The sequence below is a fragment of the Corythoichthys intestinalis genome, chromosome 7 (assembly GCF_030265065.1).
Source record: "Corythoichthys intestinalis isolate RoL2023-P3 chromosome 7, ASM3026506v1, whole genome shotgun sequence".
Classification (NCBI taxonomy): domain Eukaryota; kingdom Metazoa; phylum Chordata; class Actinopteri; order Syngnathiformes; family Syngnathidae; genus Corythoichthys; species Corythoichthys intestinalis.
In genome coordinates, this window is record NC_080401.1 from 26,005,693 (window position 1) to 26,026,868 (window position 21,176).

The 21,176-nt window shown below is 38.8% G+C and overlaps 2 protein-coding genes across 7 annotated transcripts in view; one reads left to right on the top strand and one right to left on the bottom strand.

Annotated features, from left to right (window-relative positions):
- Nucleotides 1-20,967, top strand: part of rfx2 (regulatory factor X, 2 (influences HLA class II expression)) — a 79,115-nt gene extending 58,148 nt beyond the window's left edge. For all 6 annotated transcript variants that reach the window (XM_057841091.1, XM_057841096.1, XM_057841090.1 and 3 more), the window contains 7 exons: nucleotides 4,527-4,678; nucleotides 6,525-6,622; nucleotides 9,083-9,232; nucleotides 9,305-9,513; nucleotides 12,605-12,758; nucleotides 12,830-12,872; nucleotides 12,941-20,967. In XM_057841091.1, coding sequence (XP_057697074.1) covers nucleotides 4,527-4,678; nucleotides 6,525-6,622; nucleotides 9,083-9,232; nucleotides 9,305-9,513; nucleotides 12,605-12,758; nucleotides 12,830-12,872; nucleotides 12,941-13,056 — 922 coding nt within the window. In that variant the 3' untranslated portion in view covers nucleotides 13,057-20,967. The remainder of the gene's footprint in view (nucleotides 1-4,526; nucleotides 4,679-6,524; nucleotides 6,623-9,082; nucleotides 9,233-9,304; nucleotides 9,514-12,604; nucleotides 12,759-12,829; nucleotides 12,873-12,940) is intronic.
- fcho1 (FCH and mu domain containing endocytic adaptor 1) overlaps nucleotides 18,884-21,176 on the bottom strand; it is a 109,185-nt gene continuing 106,892 nt past the window's right edge. The window contains exon 27 of the mRNA XM_057841082.1: nucleotides 18,884-20,943. Within this exon, the coding sequence (XP_057697065.1) occupies nucleotides 20,915-20,943 (29 nt within the window). The 3' untranslated portion in view covers nucleotides 18,884-20,914. The remainder of the gene's footprint in view (nucleotides 20,944-21,176) is intronic.

Genomic DNA, 21,176 nt, shown 5'->3' on the forward strand with positions numbered 1-21,176 from the left:
AGGCCAGATTTAAAATAGATTGAACGTTGTATGAGGGAGTTATCAGTCATTTTCCGAATTCGGTGTTTTGGCGAAAAAATGGCCGACTTTGGCACCCCGGCCAGGTCAGGCCCGTGAATGAAAACACACCATTTTGATAACTTAAGATTTCATATGCCTCATGAACAGTCTCGCCAATTTTGAGAATGATCAAACTAATTCCCTAGGTGCCAAGGTGTAAAATGTGCACACTGTAAATCGATAAAAAATTCACATTCAATCCAAAATACCCGATTTCCTGTTGGGTTTGGAATACGCATGCAAGAGACTTTTTGGAGCAGTTTTGTACAAGGTATTGACTCTCCGAATTTCATCCCTCTACGTTGAAAAAACCTAAATGGAGAGGCCTTTTTGAAAATTTCAAGGGGGCGCCACTGAGCCATTTTGTTACATGTTTTCGTAACGTTGCAAGATTATTGAACGTTATGCAAAGTCGCATGTATGTCGAAATTTTTGAGAGTTTTCGTGCATGTTCAAGCCTCCAAATGTAAACTCCTACTGTGAACCGATAAAAATATCACTTTTGATCCAAAATACCCGATTTCCTGTTGGATTTGGAATATGGGTGCAAGAGACTTTTTGGAGCAGTTTTGCATAAGGTATCTACTCCCCAAATTTCCTTGCTCTATGTTGAAAAAACCCAATAGGAAAGGCCTTTTTTAAAACTTCTTTCTGTCGCCACTAGTTGGCACTGTAGAGTTGATGCAAATGACCCCTACAAGAACCTTCAGAGTATGACTCTCAACAAACACGGAAAGTTTGGCGCAGATATGTTGCATATCTGCCGAGTTGTGACTGTTCAAAGTTTTTGGCGAGACAAATTGTTGACGGTCATTTTCACTTCCAGTTTGGACCTCTCCGCTTCAACGAAACCTCAATATTTTTCATCAGGCACCTGAACACATGTCTTGAGGCTCCCCTGAAACAGGTTTGAGGTCAACAGATTTTTTTCCCTTGGAGGAGGAGCCTGTCTCGTAAAGAAGTCCATTTCCTGTTCCCACTAGGGGGCGCCAGGCCTAATGGGTAATATTTCAATGCAGTCGTGTTCAGGCTAGGATATCTCATATACATGCTAGAAATGAAAAAGATTGAACGTTGTATCACGGAGTTTTTAATCATTTTCTGAATTTGGTGTTTTGCCCAAAAATGGCCGACTTTGGAACCACGCCCAGGTCAGACCCTTGAGTGAAAACTCACCATTTTGAAAACTTAAGATCTCATATGTCTCCTGAATAGTCTGACCAATTTTGAAGATGATCCAACTATTTTCTTCAGCGACAAGGTCTCAAATGTAAATCGATAAAATTTCACATTTGATCCAAAATTTCCGGCTTCCTGTTTGGTTTGGAATATGGGTGCAAGAGACTTTTTGGAGCAGTTTTGCACAATGTATCGACTCGCCAAATTTCATTGTTCTACGTTGAAAAAACCTAATAGGAGAGGCCTTTTTGAAAATTTCAAGGGGGCGCCACTGAGCGATTTTGTTAAAATTTTTTGTAGATTATCAAAATTTACGCCAAGTTGCATGTATGTGCAAATTTTGGTGAGTTTTTATGCATGTTCAAGCCTCCAAATGTAAACTCCTACTGTGAACCGATAAAAATTTCACATTCGATCAAAAATACCCGATTTCCTGTTGGATTTGGAATACGGGTGCAAGAGACTTTTTGGAGCAGTTTTGCACAAGGTATCGACTCCCCAAATTTCATCACTCTCTGTTAAAAAAACCTAATAGGAAACGCCTTTTTGAAAAATTCAAGGGGGCGCCACTGAGGCATTTTGCTACATTTTTTCGTAACATTGCAAGATTATTGAACGTTATCTAAAGCCGCATGTATGTGCAAATTTTTACGAGTTTTTGTGCATATTCAAGCCTCCAAATGTAAACTCCTACTGTGAACCCATGAAAATTTCACATTCGATCCAAAATACCCGATTTCCTGTTGGATTTGGAATATGGGTGCAAGAGACTTTTTGGAGCAGTTTTGCATAAGGTATCTACTCCCCAAATTTCCTTGCTCTATGTTGAAAAAACCCAATAGGAAAGGCCTTTTTTAAAACTTCTTTCTGTCGCCACTAGTTGGCACTGTAGAGTTGATGCAAATGACCCCTACAAGAACCTTCAGGGTATGACTCTCAACAAACACGGGAAGTTTGGCGCAGATATGTTGTATATCTGCCGAGTTATGACTGTTCAAAGTTTTTTGCGTGACAAATTGTTGACGTTCATTTTCACTTTCCTGTTTGGACCCCTCCGCCTCAACGAAACCTCAATATTTTTCATCAGGCATCTGAACACAGGTCTTAAGGCTCCCCTGATGCAGGTTTGAGGTCAACAGATTTTTTTCCCTTGGAGGAGGAACCTGTCTCGTAAAAAAAGGCATTTCCTGTTCTCACTAGGGGGCGCTAGACCTAATGGGTAATATTTCAATGCACTCGTGTTAAGGGTGGGATACCGCATATACATGGCAGATATGAAAAAGATTGAAAGTTGTGTCAAGGAATTATTAGCCATTTACTGAATTCGGTGTTTTGCCGAAAAAATGGCCGACTTTGGCACCACGCCCAGGTCAGACCCGTGAATGAAAACACACCATTTTAGAAACTTAAGATCTCATATGTCTCCTGAACAGTCTCACCAATTTTGAAGATGATCCAACTAACTCCCTCAGCGAAAAGGTCTCAAATGTGCACCCTGTAAATCGATAAAAATTTCATATTTGATCCAAAATAACCGATTTCCTGTTGGGTTTGGAATATGCGTGTCAATGCTTTTTTGGAGCGGTTTTGGACAAGGTATAGACCCCCCAAATTTCATTGCTCTACGCTGACAGACCCTAATGTTATAGGCCAATTTTAAAATTTCAAGGGGGCGCCACTGAGCCATTTTGTTATATTTTTTTGCAACGTTGCAAAATTATCGAAATTTACAATTTTCCGGACGTATGTGCAAATTTTGGTGACTTTTCGTGCATGTTCAGGCCTCCAAATTGGCCGTTTTCATTTGCCCTGAAAAAAAAAAAAAAAAAAAAAAAAAAAAAAAAATCCTTTGCAAAACAATAGGGCCTTCGCACGCTTAGTGCTCGGGCCCTAATAATGATAAGTTTTAAACATGTTACTGTCCCAACGAATTATTTTTTAACAAGAATAAAGTAATAGAATATACTTGGCTTTATTAAATGCTTCATTAAGTCCGCTCAAATCAGCTCAAGCTGCTCACTTACACACAATGAGTTTGCACAGCAACTGTTTAACAAGTTAAACGATGATTGACGCATGCGGCGTTATGAAGTTCGTGTCTCTGGCAAGTTCAAACCTAAACATCTGTCAATCATCGTTAATTTTAATAAACAGTGCAAACAGTGCCTGACGAACAAAGGGTAGGGAGAGGGAGTGAGAGGGGGAAAAATCAAGAAAACCACAACCAGGATAGCTCAATTACCGTAATTTTCGGACTATAAGCCGCTACTTTTTTCCTTCATTTTGATACCTGTGGCTTATAGTCCAGTGCGGCTTATTTGTTGATTTTTTTTTTTTTTTTTAGGTAACACATTATTTGACAGTGGTGTCATAAGACTGTCATAAAATCATCAAAATTATGACATGACACTATCATGGACATTACTGAATGCTTATGTCATTAAGTGTCATTTGGCAAATTATGTCACTAACTCAATTTTTGACCATCTCGGATGTTTTGCATCCATTCAAAAGTGAGATCATTTGCCGGATAACACTGAATGACATCTGGTATAAGCATTCATGAATGCTCAGGACAGAGACATGTCATAATTGGGATTGTGTAATGACAGTTTAATGGCACCACTGTCAAATAAAGTGTTAGCAAATACCATAACTAGCAATTGATGAAACAACTGGAACAGTAACTGAAGAAATTTTTAGCAAAGAAAATGATTTTTGATTGTTATTTACATCTGTAGCACTGCAATGCATGCTAAGAGGCATGTTGGATGACAACAGTGTTGACAGCAGATGGCAGCAGAGGTTGACTGTCTCCCCCAAGGGAGCAGTGATGGCCAAATGAAGCTTCTTGAAGCAATAAAGCTTTGCAGCCAATTGGTTCAAAGCTTCATGGTGCTTCATTTGGTCTTTTCACAGTCGTATGATGCCGCTGTCAAATAAAGTTTTACCGGTTAATATCTTTTGGTGTAAATATCCCATGATACAGTGAGGACAGCTGCGTCCTATAGTCCAGTGCAGCTTATCTATGAACAAATGCCGTTTTCGTGCCAAATTTGGTGGGTTGCGGCTTATAGTCAGGTGCGAAAATTAGGGTAATCACACTGGATAATTTTATAAATAAATTTATTTATATTGAACAAATTACTGAACTAGTTTCCCACATTGATTTCAACATGCTGTCAGATTTTGACCCGTGAGCTAAGTAGCTAACCATTTGGCAATAATGTGAGCTTATCACATGTTCATCATTTTAACCTCAAAAGTTTTGTCTGCTTTGTGCACAGTGATGATGAATTGGAAGGTGTACTGCCTAGAGAGAAGCTGCTCAATCTGTGTAAATATGAACCAGTACGACTATGGATGAGAAGCTGCGATCACATCCTCTACCAGGCCTTGGTGGAGATCCTCATCCCGGACGTGCTGCGCCCTGTTCCCAGTTAGTAATTTTCTCCTTCCTAAGCCTATTGTGAAAATATAGAAATTCACACGTTTGTTGTGGGGAAGAAAGATCTTTAAATAGGTGATGTTTATTATATATTTTGTTTGAATTTATTCATAAATATACAGTACATACAGTATTTATAAATAGGTACTTTGGTCATTCCAGAATTGGAGGACATTTGGTCTTCAAAAGTCTTGAAAGATAAGACTTTCTGCTAAATATTCATATCAATAACAGGTCATAAATGATCAAAGGCGTGATTAGCTCAGTTTACAGTTCATTTGTAAACTTATGATCATGATTTATTTCACCGTCCATGCACGAATTATGATTTATTTTCTAACTCATTGACAGCACGAGACGTTAAAATGGATTGGAGGTCTCGCACCATCAATGACACTGAAATTTTAAGCAGTTACAGCCAGTCTTCCCGGTATAAATGAAATGTCTATCACTATCAGTGGCATGCAATGAGTTAAGTAGCATAAAAAAGTCAATTTAAAATTGTTACTTCGGCCATAATTTGTGGGTAATCCTGTTTTTATTAATTTCAGTTTTCAATAGTTTAGTTTTGAACGTATACATTGTATCAATATATATGTTTATTTAGAAGGATAAAATCCTAATACCATTATGATTTATAATTAAAATGAATAATTATATTTATAAAAAAGATTGCTAATAAATAAGTTTTTTTTTTTTTTTTTTTTTTTTTTTTTAATTAAAATAATTACAAAGGGTCACTTTCCCTATAAAGGGTTAAAGGTCTTGAGTGTAAAAAATGATATAACAAAAACAAATGACCAAAAATAGTCATTGCTGTACAAATATGAATGTCTATAAAAGCTTGTCCACTGTAGTGACCGCTGTCACCAAAAGGGTTGATGTTTACAATATTTGACATAATCACAGTATCAGTGTTGCAAATCTGTACTAATGTTAGCTTTTGGAGTAGAAGGTAGCTGTTAAGTCTAGAAAATATGCATAATAGGGTTACATGATGTAGGGTGAGACATTCAATCAAGGCTCTTTTTTTTTTTTGTGTAAAATGATGAAAACTAGAAGAGAGGACATAAATTTGCTCGAGCCATTCTTTTTGAAAACTGATGACATCAAGTCCAGCATATTATGTGATTCACTGCTTTCTTCATCTACCATGATTAAAGGATTATGACACCATCAGCGTTACATGGTGAATTGTAAATTTCATTTCAACTGCTCTATTTGAGAAAAGAGGAAAACTGCATTTTGTAGGTTGTTCCAGACTTATTTTATATTTAAAAAATATTTTCAAGGATTCATTTCTTTTATTTTTCTAGATTTGCTCTCTGGACAAGTCAATTTACTCAGAAACTGCATGTTTTGGTGTTTTATACAGGGGTTGGACAAAATAATGGAAACACCTTAAAAATCAACAAAAACTAATTTAATATGTTGTAGGTCCGCCTTTTACATCAATTACAGCCTTAAAATTCATCATGGTATTGATTCATACAACTTGTGAATTGCTTCCAAAGGAATTTTAAGCCATTCTTCAGTGAGAATGCCCTCTGACTTTTAGAGACGATGGCGGTGGAAATCGACATTTTAATTGAATCTCTAAAACTGACCATAAATGCTCAATAATGTTGAAGTCTGGGGATTGTGCAAGCCATACCAGATGCTCAAAATTCATTAGAATGTTCCTCATGCCATTCTTTAACAATTTTGTTCAATGATTGTGATCCCAAAATGTTATGTGGTTACATTATTTTGTCCAACCCTGTAGGTGGATTTCAAGCATTGGATGTAAAATGTCCTATAATTTTAGAATGACCTATTTGCCATTCGTTTCCTCTAGGCACTCTCACTCAGGCCATCAGGAATTTTGCCAAGAGTTTGGAGGGATGGCTTACCAACGCTATGACCAGCTTTCCTCAAGAAATCATCCGCACTAAGGTGAAAAAAAAAAAGAAAAATTATTTTCCTTTTCACAGACCAACCACAAAACTTTTCATGGCTGAACTTGTTTCAGGGTATCTGCTAGGTCTTAAAAAATCTTAAATCCAATAATTTGATTTTAAGGTCTTCAAGGGATCCAAGGATAGAAAGACTTGTCGTTCTTAAAAGATGAACGTTATTATGAGTTCAAATAATTTGATCGTGAAACCCCTCTTGATGTTTTCGTTATTATACAATTTGTAAAATTAGTTTAACTAGTAGGTCGCCATTGTTGTTGACGTCGCAGGGTGTTGACGTAACGTAGTTACGCTGCCGGGCTTCCTGAGTATGACACTAATGACATAAACATGTCATCTGTTCAACCCTTTCAATTTGAATCCGAGAGGAACATTAATGAGCATGACAGGACTGTCGATATTTCACAAAATGAGCAGCAAAGGCAAAATGAACAGGAAAGACGGGATGAGACGAGCGTATGACAAAACCGGAATGTGCTACACCAGCGAAACGTCCTACAAGAGGCGAATTTGACAAAGTACTACCGTGCGCTTTCGGGTTGTTTCATTTAGATGCATACAGACAGAACATACTAAAGATGCCTTAAGAAAAAACTTAAATGTAGTAATATCAAATAAGGGTGTTTTATGCTACGTGAGTAATGTGGTTAACTCATTTGCTCCCAAAAACGTATGAATACGTTCTATTTTTAATTGTTTCAGTGTCCCAAAGACATATTCATATGTCTTTGAAGTTTTTTTTAATAAGAGACATCTCTAGGTTCTGATTCAACTTAGCTCCAAAGCACAAAGCTCAAAATCCATTTTAAAGCAATAAAACTGGCCATAGGAGGGCAGTAGTGCATTTGGTAAGACCCCCAACCCGATTCAACGGAACGAACGGCCGGCCGCACAGTCGGGGCGCCGGAGGATATCGACCGATTGGACGTCCAGGATGCCAGGCGGCGGACGACCGAGCAGAACAACCAGCAGGAAGCCCGGGATACCAGGAGCTGGACGACCGAGCAGAACGACCGGGACCACCAGTGCAGCGGACGATGTCGTTGAGTCCGTGCTGGAAAGACTCAAAAAAATCCATCTTTATGAGACAGGCGGCGATGAAGGAAAAGTTAACCCCGGCCGTCGCGGTCACAACAACGTCATCTCTCAGTTAGTTATGTGTAAATAAATTGTTACTTTGCTATCAAAAGCTCTATTTGTCTTGTTGTTTGTTATTTTGTAAAAGGAAAACATTATTCAGATGTTTGGGATGTACCTAAAGCAGAAAATAGCTGTGTTAAAGCTCAAAACATATACTAAATATTATAGATTTTTAAATCAATGCCAATATTTTATACGTTTCCAATAACATTTTAGCGAAAGAGAACAACTGTGGCGCTCTAATTATTAGAGCCTTCAAGACTTTTAAGTCCGAGGTTCCCTCTAAAATTATCCTAAAATTTCATAAAAGGTCTTAAATACAATTTGGAAAGGTTTTAAAATCTATTGATTGATTTTTTTAGGACGCTATAACCGAACTACAAAGCGGAACTACCTGTGCTGCCTGGTCAGAATTTATCGAACACAAACAGGTTTTGCTGTCCGTGCGCAGTTATGTGTTGACAGCTTTGTTAGCATATTCATAGCAGAGAAAACTTGACGGAACCGTTTACAGTAGTTATATACATGGGTTGGAGCAATTTAATGATTTCTGGCCATTTGCAGTTTACATGTTGATTCATAAAAGCGAAAGTTCTATTGTTTTGGTTAGGTTAAGTATTGTTAGGTTTTGTGTTGGTTCCCTCCTAGTGTGTCCCTGTGATTGCCCATTGATTTCACCTGTTATGCCTGCTCCAAGGGTATCCTCCAACCTTCATCCTCCTGTCTTAACCACCTGTTCCTCGTTGTCTCGTTACCCCTTGTCTGTGTGTGTATATAAGCTCCCAGTTTCTTTTCACTCCTTGTTGCGTCATTGTCAATGTCTTCGTTCATGCCAACGTTGATTCTTGTACGTTCCTACGCCCAGCCATTGTGTTCCTCTGCCTAGTAAGTTTTTTGAGACCAGCCTTTTGCCAATACCCTGGGTTTTGTTGGCTACTGTGTTTTTTGGGATCACCTCAGTTTTGGTTTGTACTTTGTTTTTCTGTCGGCTTTAATTAAATTACTTTTGCACCACCTTTTTGCCTCGCTTCCCTTTCCCTGCATTTGGGTCCACCTGTCTGCCCGCGTTACTTGACAAGTATTTTGGATCACGATGTCAAAGAACTGGGAATAAATTCAAATACTTTGCAAGTAATTCTGGGCCTCCAATTTTCCTTTAAATATTTCGCACATTTTTTCGCTAGTATCGATGTGAAATGGGTCTTACATTTTATTCATTATGGTCTTAAAGTCTTAAAAAGTCTTAAAGTTGGCTTGTTGAACCCTGTAGAGACAGTTTTTTTAAAAAATGTGTTCGTAGGTGGCGGTGGTTAGTGCCTTTGCTCAGACGTTGAGACGTTACACCAGCCTCAACCACCTGGCTCAGGCGGCGCGCGCCGTCCTCCAGAACACCTCGCAGATCAACCAGATGCTTTCTGACCTCAACCGGGTGGACTTTGCAAACGTTCAGGTAGTGGCCGGCCGGTATGGAATGCTCAATACTGTGTGCGCCCGTTGACCGTTCGTATCGTGTGTGTCACAGGAACAGGCGTCGTGGGTGTGTCAGTGCGACGAGAGCGTGGTCCAGCGTCTGGAGCAAGACTTTAAAGTCACCCTGCAGCAGCAGAGTTCTTTGGACCAGTGGGCTACTTGGCTGGACAACGTGGTCACGGAGGTCCTCAAGCCTCACCAGGGCAGCCCCAGTTTCCCCAAGGCGGCACGCCAGTTCCTCCTTAAGTGGTCCTTCTACAGGTAAGCCGGAGTGAAAGAAAAATACTGCATAGCTACATTAAACCTTTCAGGGACTGTGGCCAGTGGACCGCTCCCAGTCAAAATGAGTTGGATGTCTATCGCCTTTAATGGCATTGAAACATGATCACTTATTGCTAGCCAAACAAAATATTTGAACATAATTTGTTTGCAACCTTATTTTCTGCTGGACAACTAACTTGCAAAAAAAGGGGTTTGTGAATTCTCTTTTCGCTTTGTCCAAAGTTGTCTCGAACACATACCATAATTTTCGCACTATAAGGGGCACCTGACTATAAGCCGCACCCTTCAAATTTTGCACAAAAACGGCATTGTTCATAGATAGGCCGCACTAAACTATAAGCCGCAGCTGTCCTCGCTGTATTATGGGATATTTACACCAAAAGATATTAACCGGTAACACTTTATTTGACAGCGGCATCATACAACTGTCATAAGACCAAATGAACCACCATGAAGCTTTGAACCAATGGTAACACTTTACAAAAAGGGTCCCTTAATAAACATTAGTTAATGCATTTTTAGACAATAACTATAACTAAGGTTTAAGTAACATTACAATAATTAATATACCTTAATTGCTTATCTAACATTTATTAATATATTAATTAACATGAGTTAAAGCATTTGTTAATGCATTAGTTAATGCATAAACACAGTGGCGGTCCTGGCTACTTTCGCGCCCTGGGCGAACCACCCCATCAGCCCAACCCCCCACCCACCCCCACCGACATCAAACAAAAGAATGTGTTACGTTTTTTACGTTATTTTATTAAATATATTATTGAACAACAACATTTAATAATATCTGTTAATTTCATAAATACAATTTATTTGGAAGCAGGAGTTTGTGTTGTGTGGCCTGGGATCATGAGAGGTCAGTCTATCCCCCGCCCCCCTCCTGTGAGTGAGACTCGTCCTGCTCACTCACTCTGCAGTTGCGAGCAGCTGATCCCCCTCCCGTCTCCCCCTGCCTTTTCTTCTGACACACACGACTCTCAGCAGCAGTTGACATGATAGTAAGGGGCGCCCACTCTACTAACTTGACGTGGAAATGAGCGGTATTAGTCTAGAAAACTAGCGGATATTTCCCGATCCGATTACTTTTTTTTGCTCCCGATTCAATTCCAATCATTTCCGATAATTTTTCCCGATCATATACATTTTAGCAATGCATTAAGAAAAAAATGAATAAAACTCGGACGAATATATACATTCAACATACAGTACATAAGTACTGTATTTGTTTATTATGACAATAAATCCTCAAGATGGCATTTACATTATCAACATTCTTTCTGTGAGAATGATCCACGGATAGAAAGACTTGTGACTTTCTATATTGTGACTAAATATTGCCATCTAGTGTATTTGTTGAGCTTTCAGTAAATGATACTGTAGCCATGCCCAAATCCATGATGGGAAGTGGAACAATGACTGTGCGTAGTGCTACCAATTGATAATATCTTCTCTGCGTTGGGAAATAACATAAGGTGTTAAGAAAAAGATCAATTGCTACCTTGCTTCTAATCGTAGGGAGAGGGATTGTAAGGCTTTTGCCAATTAAAAAAAGGCTCCAAAGGCTGCCAAAATTCACTCTACTCATTTTACGTTGCCTTTTATTTCTCTATATAGGTAAAACGTCGCCATTACAGATTGAGCGTGACAATGCGTGAGTGGGTCGTGCAGTGCATGCATTAATTGTGTTAAATATTTTAACGTGATACATTTTTTTAAAAATTAATTACTGCCGTTTTCGGGATAAATTTGATAAACCTACCTTAAGCCTAAACTAAAGACTCTGGATGAGTGTAACATATTATGTCTGTAACGTTAAATACAATTAGAAAACGATTTAATTAAAAAAAAATAATAATTTTTTTTTAAAAAGGCATGGCCGATATTTTTTTGCCGATTCCAATACTTTGAAAATGACGTGATCGGACCCGATCGATCGGGACATCTCTAATTATAACCTAACTTTAAGTATGGTATTATTTCACGTGAAGGTACCTCATAAGTATCACTTAACCTTAATGAACTGTTACTGAATGTTTTTTGGACCCTATTGTAAAGTGTAGCACATGTGTCCCTTAACTAAGAAATTTAGAAATGCTTAAGTCCCCCCCCCCTAACCTTTATTAACCATTACTGAATGCTTTTTGGGCCCTTATTGTAAAGTGTAGCACATGTGTTTATTACCTAAGAAATTATAAATGCTTACGTTAACAAACCCTAACCCTATATAGGCCTTTTTTTTTTTTTTTTAATTTGACCAAACTCTTAGTTACTGTCTGGTTCTGCATTAACTAATGCATTAACTAATGTTAATTAATATATTACTAAATGTTAAAAAAAGGGGATTATATGAATTATTTTAATGTTACTTAAACATTAGTTATTGTGTTAAAATGCATTAACTAATGCATTAACTCATGTTAATTAATATATTAGTAATTGTTAGATAAGGGATTAAATTAATTATTGTCATGTTATTTAAACATTTGTTATTGTCTAAAAGTGCATTAACTAATGTTAATTAAGGGACCCTTATTGTAAAGTGTTACCGAACCAATCGCTGCAAAGCTTCATTGCTTCAAGAAGCTTCATTTGGGCATCACTGCTCCCTAGGGGGAGACGCTGCCACCTGTCGGTAACACTGTTGTTGTCCAACATGCCTCAAAATTCATCTTCTCTGCTAATTATTTCTTCAGTTACTCTTCTAGTTGTTTCAATAATTGCTTGCTCTGGTATTTGGTAACACTTTATTTGACAGTGGCCCCATAAAACTGCCATAAGACCATCATAATTATGACATGACACTGCCATGAGCATTAATGAATGCTTATGACAGATGTCATTTTGTTTCATCTGGAAAATTATCTCACTTTTGAATAGATGTAAAAGATCTGCGCTGGACATAAATGGAGTTAGTGACATAATTTGCTGGATGACACTTAATGACATCTGTCATATGCATTCATTAATGCCCATGATAGTCTCATGTCGTAATTGTGACGGCTGTAGCACTTTTGTAAATTTTCCTTGTTGTAATATTTGACCTTCTTCACAGCTCCATGGTGATCCGAGACCTAACTCTGCGCAGCGCCGCCAGTTTCGGTTCCTTCCACCTGATCCGCCTGCTGTACGACGAGTATATGTTTTACCTGGTGGAGCACCGTGTGGCTCAGGCCACCGGAGAGACGCCCATTGCCGTCATGGGGGAGGTGAGAGAAGCAAACTGCACTGCTCGCGCCAACAACTAACTCACACGAATTGTCCTCTTTTTACATTACAGTTCAGTGACCTGAGTTCCATGATGCCTTCGCTGATGGAGAAAGGTAATACAAAATACTATTACAAAAAAGACAACGGGCGTGATTTTAACAGAGCCTTTCGTCCCGCTCAGACGTATCCTTCTCCGACGAGATGAGCGACCTGGGCAGCGACGGCGACGTATCCCGAAGCGAGCCGGCCGTAAAGAGGGAGCGCATCGAAATGAGCCACCCTCTCCAGGAGATGTGAGCGTACATCCGGCGACCGTGATGTCAGTCTTTAGCTACGATGCCTTTTTCTCTCTGAGGGAGCAAATCTCAACTCACTAAGCATCTGATCTTCTCTTTTTGTTTTTGTGCTACTGTGAACGAGTTTGTATGGTCCATTTTTATGGCGTAACTCGGTGTGTGTGTGTGTGTGTGTGTGTGGTGCTCGTTTTCCTCTTCTGTTTGCTTTGAGTTAGCTGTGCCATGTTGTCATTTGAGTGCCTTAGATTGCTAACTCGGGAAGCGTCCCTTCAGATGTCAGCCTGTCCCTCAGCTGTGCCTCGACCACACTATGAATGTATTATCCGCAAACCTCATTCAGACCGCCTCGAGCGGAATCGTGCGCGTGTACTCCCGGTTGCCTTTGCTGCACCTCGCAGCTCACATCATGAAAAAGATAAAACGTGCAACCCATTGACCCAAAGGACCTAACCCTTAGCAACTTGGCCATTGTAGTTTTCGCCAAGTGTGCGGTGGTGGGGCGGGCGGGCGCGTGGGTATCCAAACTACCGACATGGAACTAGATCTGCCAACAAGCAATACGCGCATGAGAAAAAAAAAATCATCTGTAAGGACAAAAAGCACATGGATCTTGATAAAGGGACAGACAACACCCAGTATAAAAAAAACTAAAAAAAAAAGAGGTCGATTGATATAGGATTTTGAAGAAGCCGATGCAGATATCATTTAAAAAAAAAAATCAGCTGATTGGCTAAGGTCTAAAGTCGATTCTGTGGGCTGGTATTTGAGGCCCATACTTAAAAAGGCATGTTGATAATGAAAAGCAATTGAAACATTCATTGCGTATATACAGTGATCCCTCGCTACTTCGCGCTTCAAACTTTGCGCCCTCAGTCCATAGTGGATTTTTTTTCAATTTGGAAAAAAAAAAAAATCACGTAGTCTCACTTTCACTCTCCCTTTCCCTGCTCTTTTTTTCTTCAGACAATGCACTGGAGTTGCATATTAGAGTTAACATGATTGATAGACGTCTTCAGTTTGATCTTGCCACAGATCCCTGGAAGCCTCAGCATCAAAGCGCCACATGCGGCAATTATTGTTTAACTTGTTAAACAGATGCTGTGGCAACTCGTTGTGTGTAAGTGAGGACATGGAGCAGAGTTGAGTGGACTCACTCAGTGAAGCATTTAATAAAGACAAGCATTTTTATACTTGTTTAAAAAAAACTTCAGTGGGACAGTAACATGTTTAAAACTTATAATTATTACATTTGAAGTTTTTAAAAACCGTTTATTAAAATAGACACATACATTATTTTATTTTATTTATTATTATACTATAAATACATGTTAAAAAAAGTGGAAAAAAACATGTCTTATATGTATGGCGGCAAACACTCAGGTGACTTAAAGTTCCGCTCTGAGATCCCCAATTTGGCCAAATCTCAAAATTGTCCCATATGCATGTGTGATACATCATTGGAAAGCTTAAAATCTCAATTTTCTGGGGGAAGAAAAATTTTGAACAGGAGGCCATTTAAAAAAAAAAAAAAAAAAAAAATGTAAACAGCAAAACCCTATCTGGAGGCGAGAGCAGAATTACAGACACCACGACTTTAACGAGATATTATCGCATACTTAGCTTGTTTCGATCCAAAAACTGCATGTAGCATGTATCACCGAGTGTCAAAACACAGCTGTGAATGGCCACAGCCAGATTTTTTTTTTTGCATTTTATGGGTGAAATATGGTATATATAACAAGGGTCGCGATGCAGAAATCGCAGACAACAAGGAGTGGTCGAGATTTTCATTTTCATATATTTACCCTTTTAAACATTATTTTTCAATTGTTCTTTGTTTGGATTGAAATTTTATCATCTAAAAATATTGGGGAAAATGCGACAGTAACGAAAAAAAAAAGGTAAATGCGACAGTAACGAAAAAAAAATACAATTAAGCGATAGTTATGACGTAGATATCCGTGACTTTTTTTACAGACGCCAATTTTTTCATTGTGACATAATTTGTTTAAAATTTGCGAGTGAATAATTTTTTGAAGTCATTTTTTAAAAACTAAATATTAGACTTCAATTAATGATTCAAAGCTAAAAATGAGACATTATGAATAATAAATATGATTACTTACCTTCTTTTTATGGCTAGGTTGAAACAAAAGCGGTTGCGCGACGTCTGTAAACAGGGGTTTCCAGGGTAAAACGGACAAATTAATAATGGTTCGGGGGCTTAATTCACCATGAATCTGCTATTGCAACATATAAACATTGTTCTATCAAACACAACAGTTCTTTTGGCTTACAATACAGCAGTTTATTTTAAAGAGGGGTGCAAGAGCAGAAACTGCTTTTTCAGTCTTGTCTGTGTTTTCTGCCGTATCTATTTCCAATGCTAAATCTGAATAAATACATTGAACACACACAAAAATTAAAAAGACATTTTTTGGGGGTGGGTGGTGGGTGCTACTTCGCGGTTTTTCACTTATCACGGCGGTTCTGGTCCCCATTAACTGCTGCGAAAAACGAGAGATCACTGTAAATGTAAAAGTTCAAATTAAATTTTTATTTTACTTCATTTTATAACACTAGGTGGTGCAAAATCACAATGAACAAAGATATAATAGTGAACATGAGTTATCCTATTATCCAGCCAATATGGCTGATAAAGGCCGATCTTGGGGGAAAAAATGTATTTATCGGTCGACCTTTATAAGAACATCGACCAAACAGTGAACAACCAAGGTAATGAAAAATTATCTTATGTATCCACTTCTCAGTATGCAAATGCCTAATTTTTACACCTCTAATGCGAAGTAATATAAAAATAAATGATGTTAAATGAGTCTATGAGCACGTCATTTTGTGACAACAGCATGCTCTGCAGCAGCACGTAAACGCTGTTATAACTCAGTTAAAAAGAAGCACAAAAGAAATATGCCCACATGCTCAGTGGCGGTTTTAATTTAAATGGACCCTTAAGGTCCCATTTTAGCACAAAGCATGGTAATGGTGAATCCTTCATTTCCAAAATGAGAGAGAATGTTGTTTATAGAGTAGGCCTGAACGATATATCGTTTGAATGTTGTCACTGCGTTGCGCGGATACTCGTATTGCAAGAACGTGCGAGTTTAATTTTATTTTTTTGGAACACGCAAACTTGTTTTTCTGCTTCATGCTAGTACAGCTCCACAGCCTTTCAATCTCCCTCCTGCTACGCAGTGCAACCAAACTTTTTCTTGGTCACCAGTGCAGCTGGTGTTTGGTACCTCAAGTTAACAATGATTGGCAGGTTTGTAGCTTTGATCAGGCCAGAGCAGACTCTGTAGCTCTATGATCAAAGGCACAAATGTGTTAATCATCGTTAAGCTTATTGCACACAAGCGGTAGCCCAGTCTGAAGTGTGCTATGGCTCGTCATTCATTGTGTAAGTGAGAGGCTGTTCTCGGCAGAGTGAGTGAATTTGAGTGGACTCACTCAAGGAAGCATTTAATAAAGACAAGTATTTTTCTACGTTATTCTTTTTTTAAAAATAATTCACATTATGAAGGCGGCGTGCGTGTGTTTTCTCAGTTTCTGCCACATCCTCCCAAAAAAAAACGTGCACGGATGCTGATTGAACACTCCAAATTGTCCGTAGGTGTGAGTGTGTGCGTGAATGGTTGTGTGGATATGTACTAGTCCTTCACAAAAAATTAGCATATTGTGATAAAGTTCATTATTTTCTGTAATGTACTGATAAACATTAGACTTTCATATATTTTAGATTCATTACACACAACTGAAGTAGTTTAAGCCTTTTGTTGTTTTAATATAGATGATTTTGGCAAAAAAAGTCAAAAACCAAAAATCCCTATCCCAAAAAAATTAGCATATCATGAAAAGGTACTCTAAAGAAGCTACTAACCTAATCATCTGAATCAACACATGAACTCAAAACCCCTGCGAAAGATTCCTGAGGCTTTTAAAAACTCCTAGCCTGGTTCATTACTCAAAACCGCAATCATGGGATAGACTGCCGACCTGACTGCTGTTCAGAAGGCCATCACTGACACCCTCAAGCAAGAGGCTTAGACAAAGAAAGAAATTTCTGAGCGAATAGGCTGTTCCCAGAGTGCTGTATCAAGGCACCTCAGTGGGAAGGAAAAAGTGTGGCAGGAAACGCTGCACAACCAGAAGAAGTGACCGCACCCTGAGAAAGATTGTGGAGAAGGGCCGATTCCAGACCTTGGGGGACCTGCAGAAACAGTGGACTGAGTCTGGAGTAGAAACATCCAGAACCACCGTGCACAGGCGTGTGCTGGAAATGAGCTACAGGTGCCGCATTCCCCAGGTCAGGCCACTTGTGAACCTGAAAGAGCGGCAGAAGAGCCTGGCCTGGGCTACAGAGAAGCAGCACTGGACTGTTGCTCAAATTTTGCATGTCATTCAGAAATCAAGGTGCCAGAATTTGGAGGAAGACTGGGGAGAAGGAAATGCCAAAATGCCTGAAGTCCAGTGTCAAGTACCCAGTCAGTGATGGTCTGGGGTACCATGTCAGCTGCTGGTGTTGGTCTGTGTTTTATCAAGGGCAGGGTCAATGCAGCTAGCTATCAGGAGATTTTGGAGCACATCATGCTTCCATCTGCTGAAAAGCTTTATGGAGATAGATTTCATTTTTCAGCACGACCTGGCACCTGCTCACAGTGCCAAAACCACTGGTAAATGGATTACTGACCATGGCATTACTGTGCTCAATTGGCCTGCCAACTCTCCTGACCTGAACCCCATAGAGAATCTGGGGGATATTGTGAAGAGGAAATTGAGAGACACCAGAGCCAACACTGTGGATGAGTTTAAGGCCGCCATCGAAGCATCCTGGGCCTCCATAACACCTCAGCAGTGCCACAGGCTGATTGCCTCCATGCCCCGCCGCATTGCAAGCAGTCATTTCTGCAATTCCCGACCAAGTATTGAGTGTATAGCTGATATAATTAATTGAAGGTTGACTTTTTTTGTGTATTGAAAAACACTTTTTTTTTGTATTGGTCGGATGAAATATGCAATTTTTTTTAGATAGGGATCACCCCCCCCCCCACCCCCCAAATCATAAATATTAAAACAATAAAAGGCTTGAACTACTTCAGTTGTGTGTAATGAATCTAAAATATATGAAAGTCTAATGTTTATCAGTACATTACAGAAAATAATGAACTTTATCACAATATGCTAATTTTTTTCGAAGGACTAGTATATTTGCCCTGTGAATGGCTGGGAACCAGTTGAGGGTGTACCCCGCCTTCTGCCGGGAGTTAGCTGTGATGGGTACCAGCACCCCTGCGACCCTTGTGAGTATAAGCGGTTCAGAAGATGAATGAATGAATGATATGAATCTTATAAAAACACCTACATTTTTTTTGGTGCTGGTGCACCTTAAGAAAAAAGTTAGGCGCACTAATGCAAAAAGTGTGGAAAACCTTGGCAATATATATCGCAATGAAAATGTTTTCCAATATCGTTCAGGCCTATTTCAAACAGAGCTATTCAAGTTACTTGGTGAAAATGTTTCAATATCGCAATGTATCTCAAACCCCCACAAAAATTGCGATGACCTTTTTTTTTTTTCAAAATCGGTCAGGCCTATTCTAGGGTATGTTAAATATTAATGCTGCTTTTTGTGTAGGGCTGCAGTTATCGATTATATTAGTAGTCGATTAATCGATTATCTGGTCAGTTTCAATAATCGAGTAAGAGTAATAAGAGACATAAAAAATTAAAATACCTGAGCTGAGCCTCAAATGGTATAAAAAAAAAGAGGATCTAAGAAAAATTAGCTAACTTACATAGCAAAAGACAGCAGCGTAAATGCTATACAACGGCAACATGTTTTTTTAACAATGCTCTTAACAAATGGTTCAAGCAAATATTCCCCAAAAAACAGCTAAATATACCTATTAACTAAATTATAAATGCATTAAAAAACATTAGCTCAAACAAAAACTTAGCTCATGTTGGTCTTAACAGGGAGCAGCTGGATTCAGCCATGTAAAATGAGTTATGTCATATTCGCTGTCACCAGTAGAGGGCAGAGAATCCACCCAAATCAATAAAACTAAATACAAACACTTTCAAAACAACCCGTTACAACGCCATGGTAATTAAACGAACACTCGAAGCAGCAAAGTGTAATTTGAATCTTTTTTTCCCGAATCGAATTACTCGAGTTAATCGACTATTCAGTACAGCACTATTTTTGTGTTCAAAATGGCTTTTCAAAAAAGTGTTTAAAATTATTGTTCCATGTATTGTATCATTACCTGCACAACGTACGATTAAATACAAATTGTTAACAACTTTACTGGTTCATCTCTGCTTGACAGTTTTAAGCAAAGATGTTTTTACCGCCACATGCAGGATAATCTGCGTATTGCCTTGTTGCTCAAACAAACACATAATAAATATGTCAGAGACACTTCGCCCCTGAGGGTTAAATTCTTGGCCCGGTTCAGAAAAATCCTAGACCCGCCACTGCACATGCTGTATGGCTACTGTACCTGTTCAAGCTGTTACTAGATTTCTCATGTAAGCAAAATCTATGTATAAAACATTGACGTGTAAACTGTTTTGTCTCTAAATCCGCATCAGACAATAAGAATGACTGATAAGATAAAGGTGCCGTCTTTCCCTTTAAGCAGGATAGTAAAAAAATAAAAAATACTCAAGGCTTTCCGTAGTGGCCATCAAAAAATTGGCAGCGGATCTAGTTCTGTATGCAATTGGGTAACCCGAGTATGAGTTACCGTGCTTTACCTCAACCGATTTCTCGAGCACCTTCCACTGGGCTCACATAAACATCCTAAAAGTGCGGGAAATTGACCCACTGTGGCATTTGCTGTAAATAGTTTTGCCCCGCCAACTGCAGACGTGTCGTAGCAAGCATCTTCAGCCCGATGAAGCCCATTTGCAGAGAATTACCATTTTACTAAATTATATATTCGGTATATCTTTATATGATGTAGAAAGTGTGTATTCTGTGGCCTCATTTCTATCATTGTATCTTCAAATGTTTTGACTAGACTGCGTGTGATTCATTTAATGTATGAAGAATAGTTGCTAGTTAGATGAACTATTCTGTGTTGACACAATATTCGCCCCTGCAATCTTGTACTGACTTATTTAAAGCTTTTAGGGATGTGCACCTGTCATTTTTTGGAATGTTTTGTAAGACTGTTTTAGCTCTTTGGCCAATGATTTTGTTTTTTTGTTGTTGTTTTTAATTCAATTAGATTGGGATCTTCTTACAAGTATACTCAACCCTTATTTTGTGTAAACCTCCACTTTTATCTAGCACAAGGACACAGTGGTTGGTAAACTGCTTAAATCAGATGTATTTTGTATTTGGTCACATTATGTAATAATTAAACTGGCGTAAACCAAAGTCTTGCACATGTGTTGATTTTTCTTTATTAACTATCACAAATCCTCTTTTTTGGGGGGACAGACAGCTGATATACAAACATTACCTTTTTTTTAAGGTTGAGAAGAATCTAACAACAACCCTGTATCATTTATGCCAGTGATTCCATACTAGAAACAAAGTTCAATTTCAGTTCAAAAACACTCAACTTTTTCTTACACAGTACTTGTTCCTTGGACATCAATAGTCAGCGGTGACATTTAGCTTATTTTGCAGCTCAGGACACAAAAGAGAACTTTTCTCCAGGAAAAGATGGACGAGACAACGCGCAAATGAAATTGAGGCTTGGTCCTAACCATAGCAGCAGGTACACTGTCACAACTAACTGAAGTGCCGGTGGTCCTTCAACGCCGGCCGTTGAGTTGGCGTCAACGTCCATGCTCCAAACCTCCAACGGTGCTCCACACTGTGTTCACAAGGTGCAGCCTGCCATGTACTTTCCTGTCGGGCACAAATTTGTCACAAGTCACTTTACAGTGCCTTGCAAAAGTATTCGGCCCCCTTGAACCTTGCAACCTTTCGCCACATTTCAGGCTTCAAACATAAAGATATAAAATTTTAATTTTTTTTTGTCAAGAATCAAAAACAAGTGGGACACAATCGTGAAGTGGAACAAAATTTATTGGATAATTTAAACTCTTTTAACAAATAAAAAACTGAAAAGTGGGGCGTGC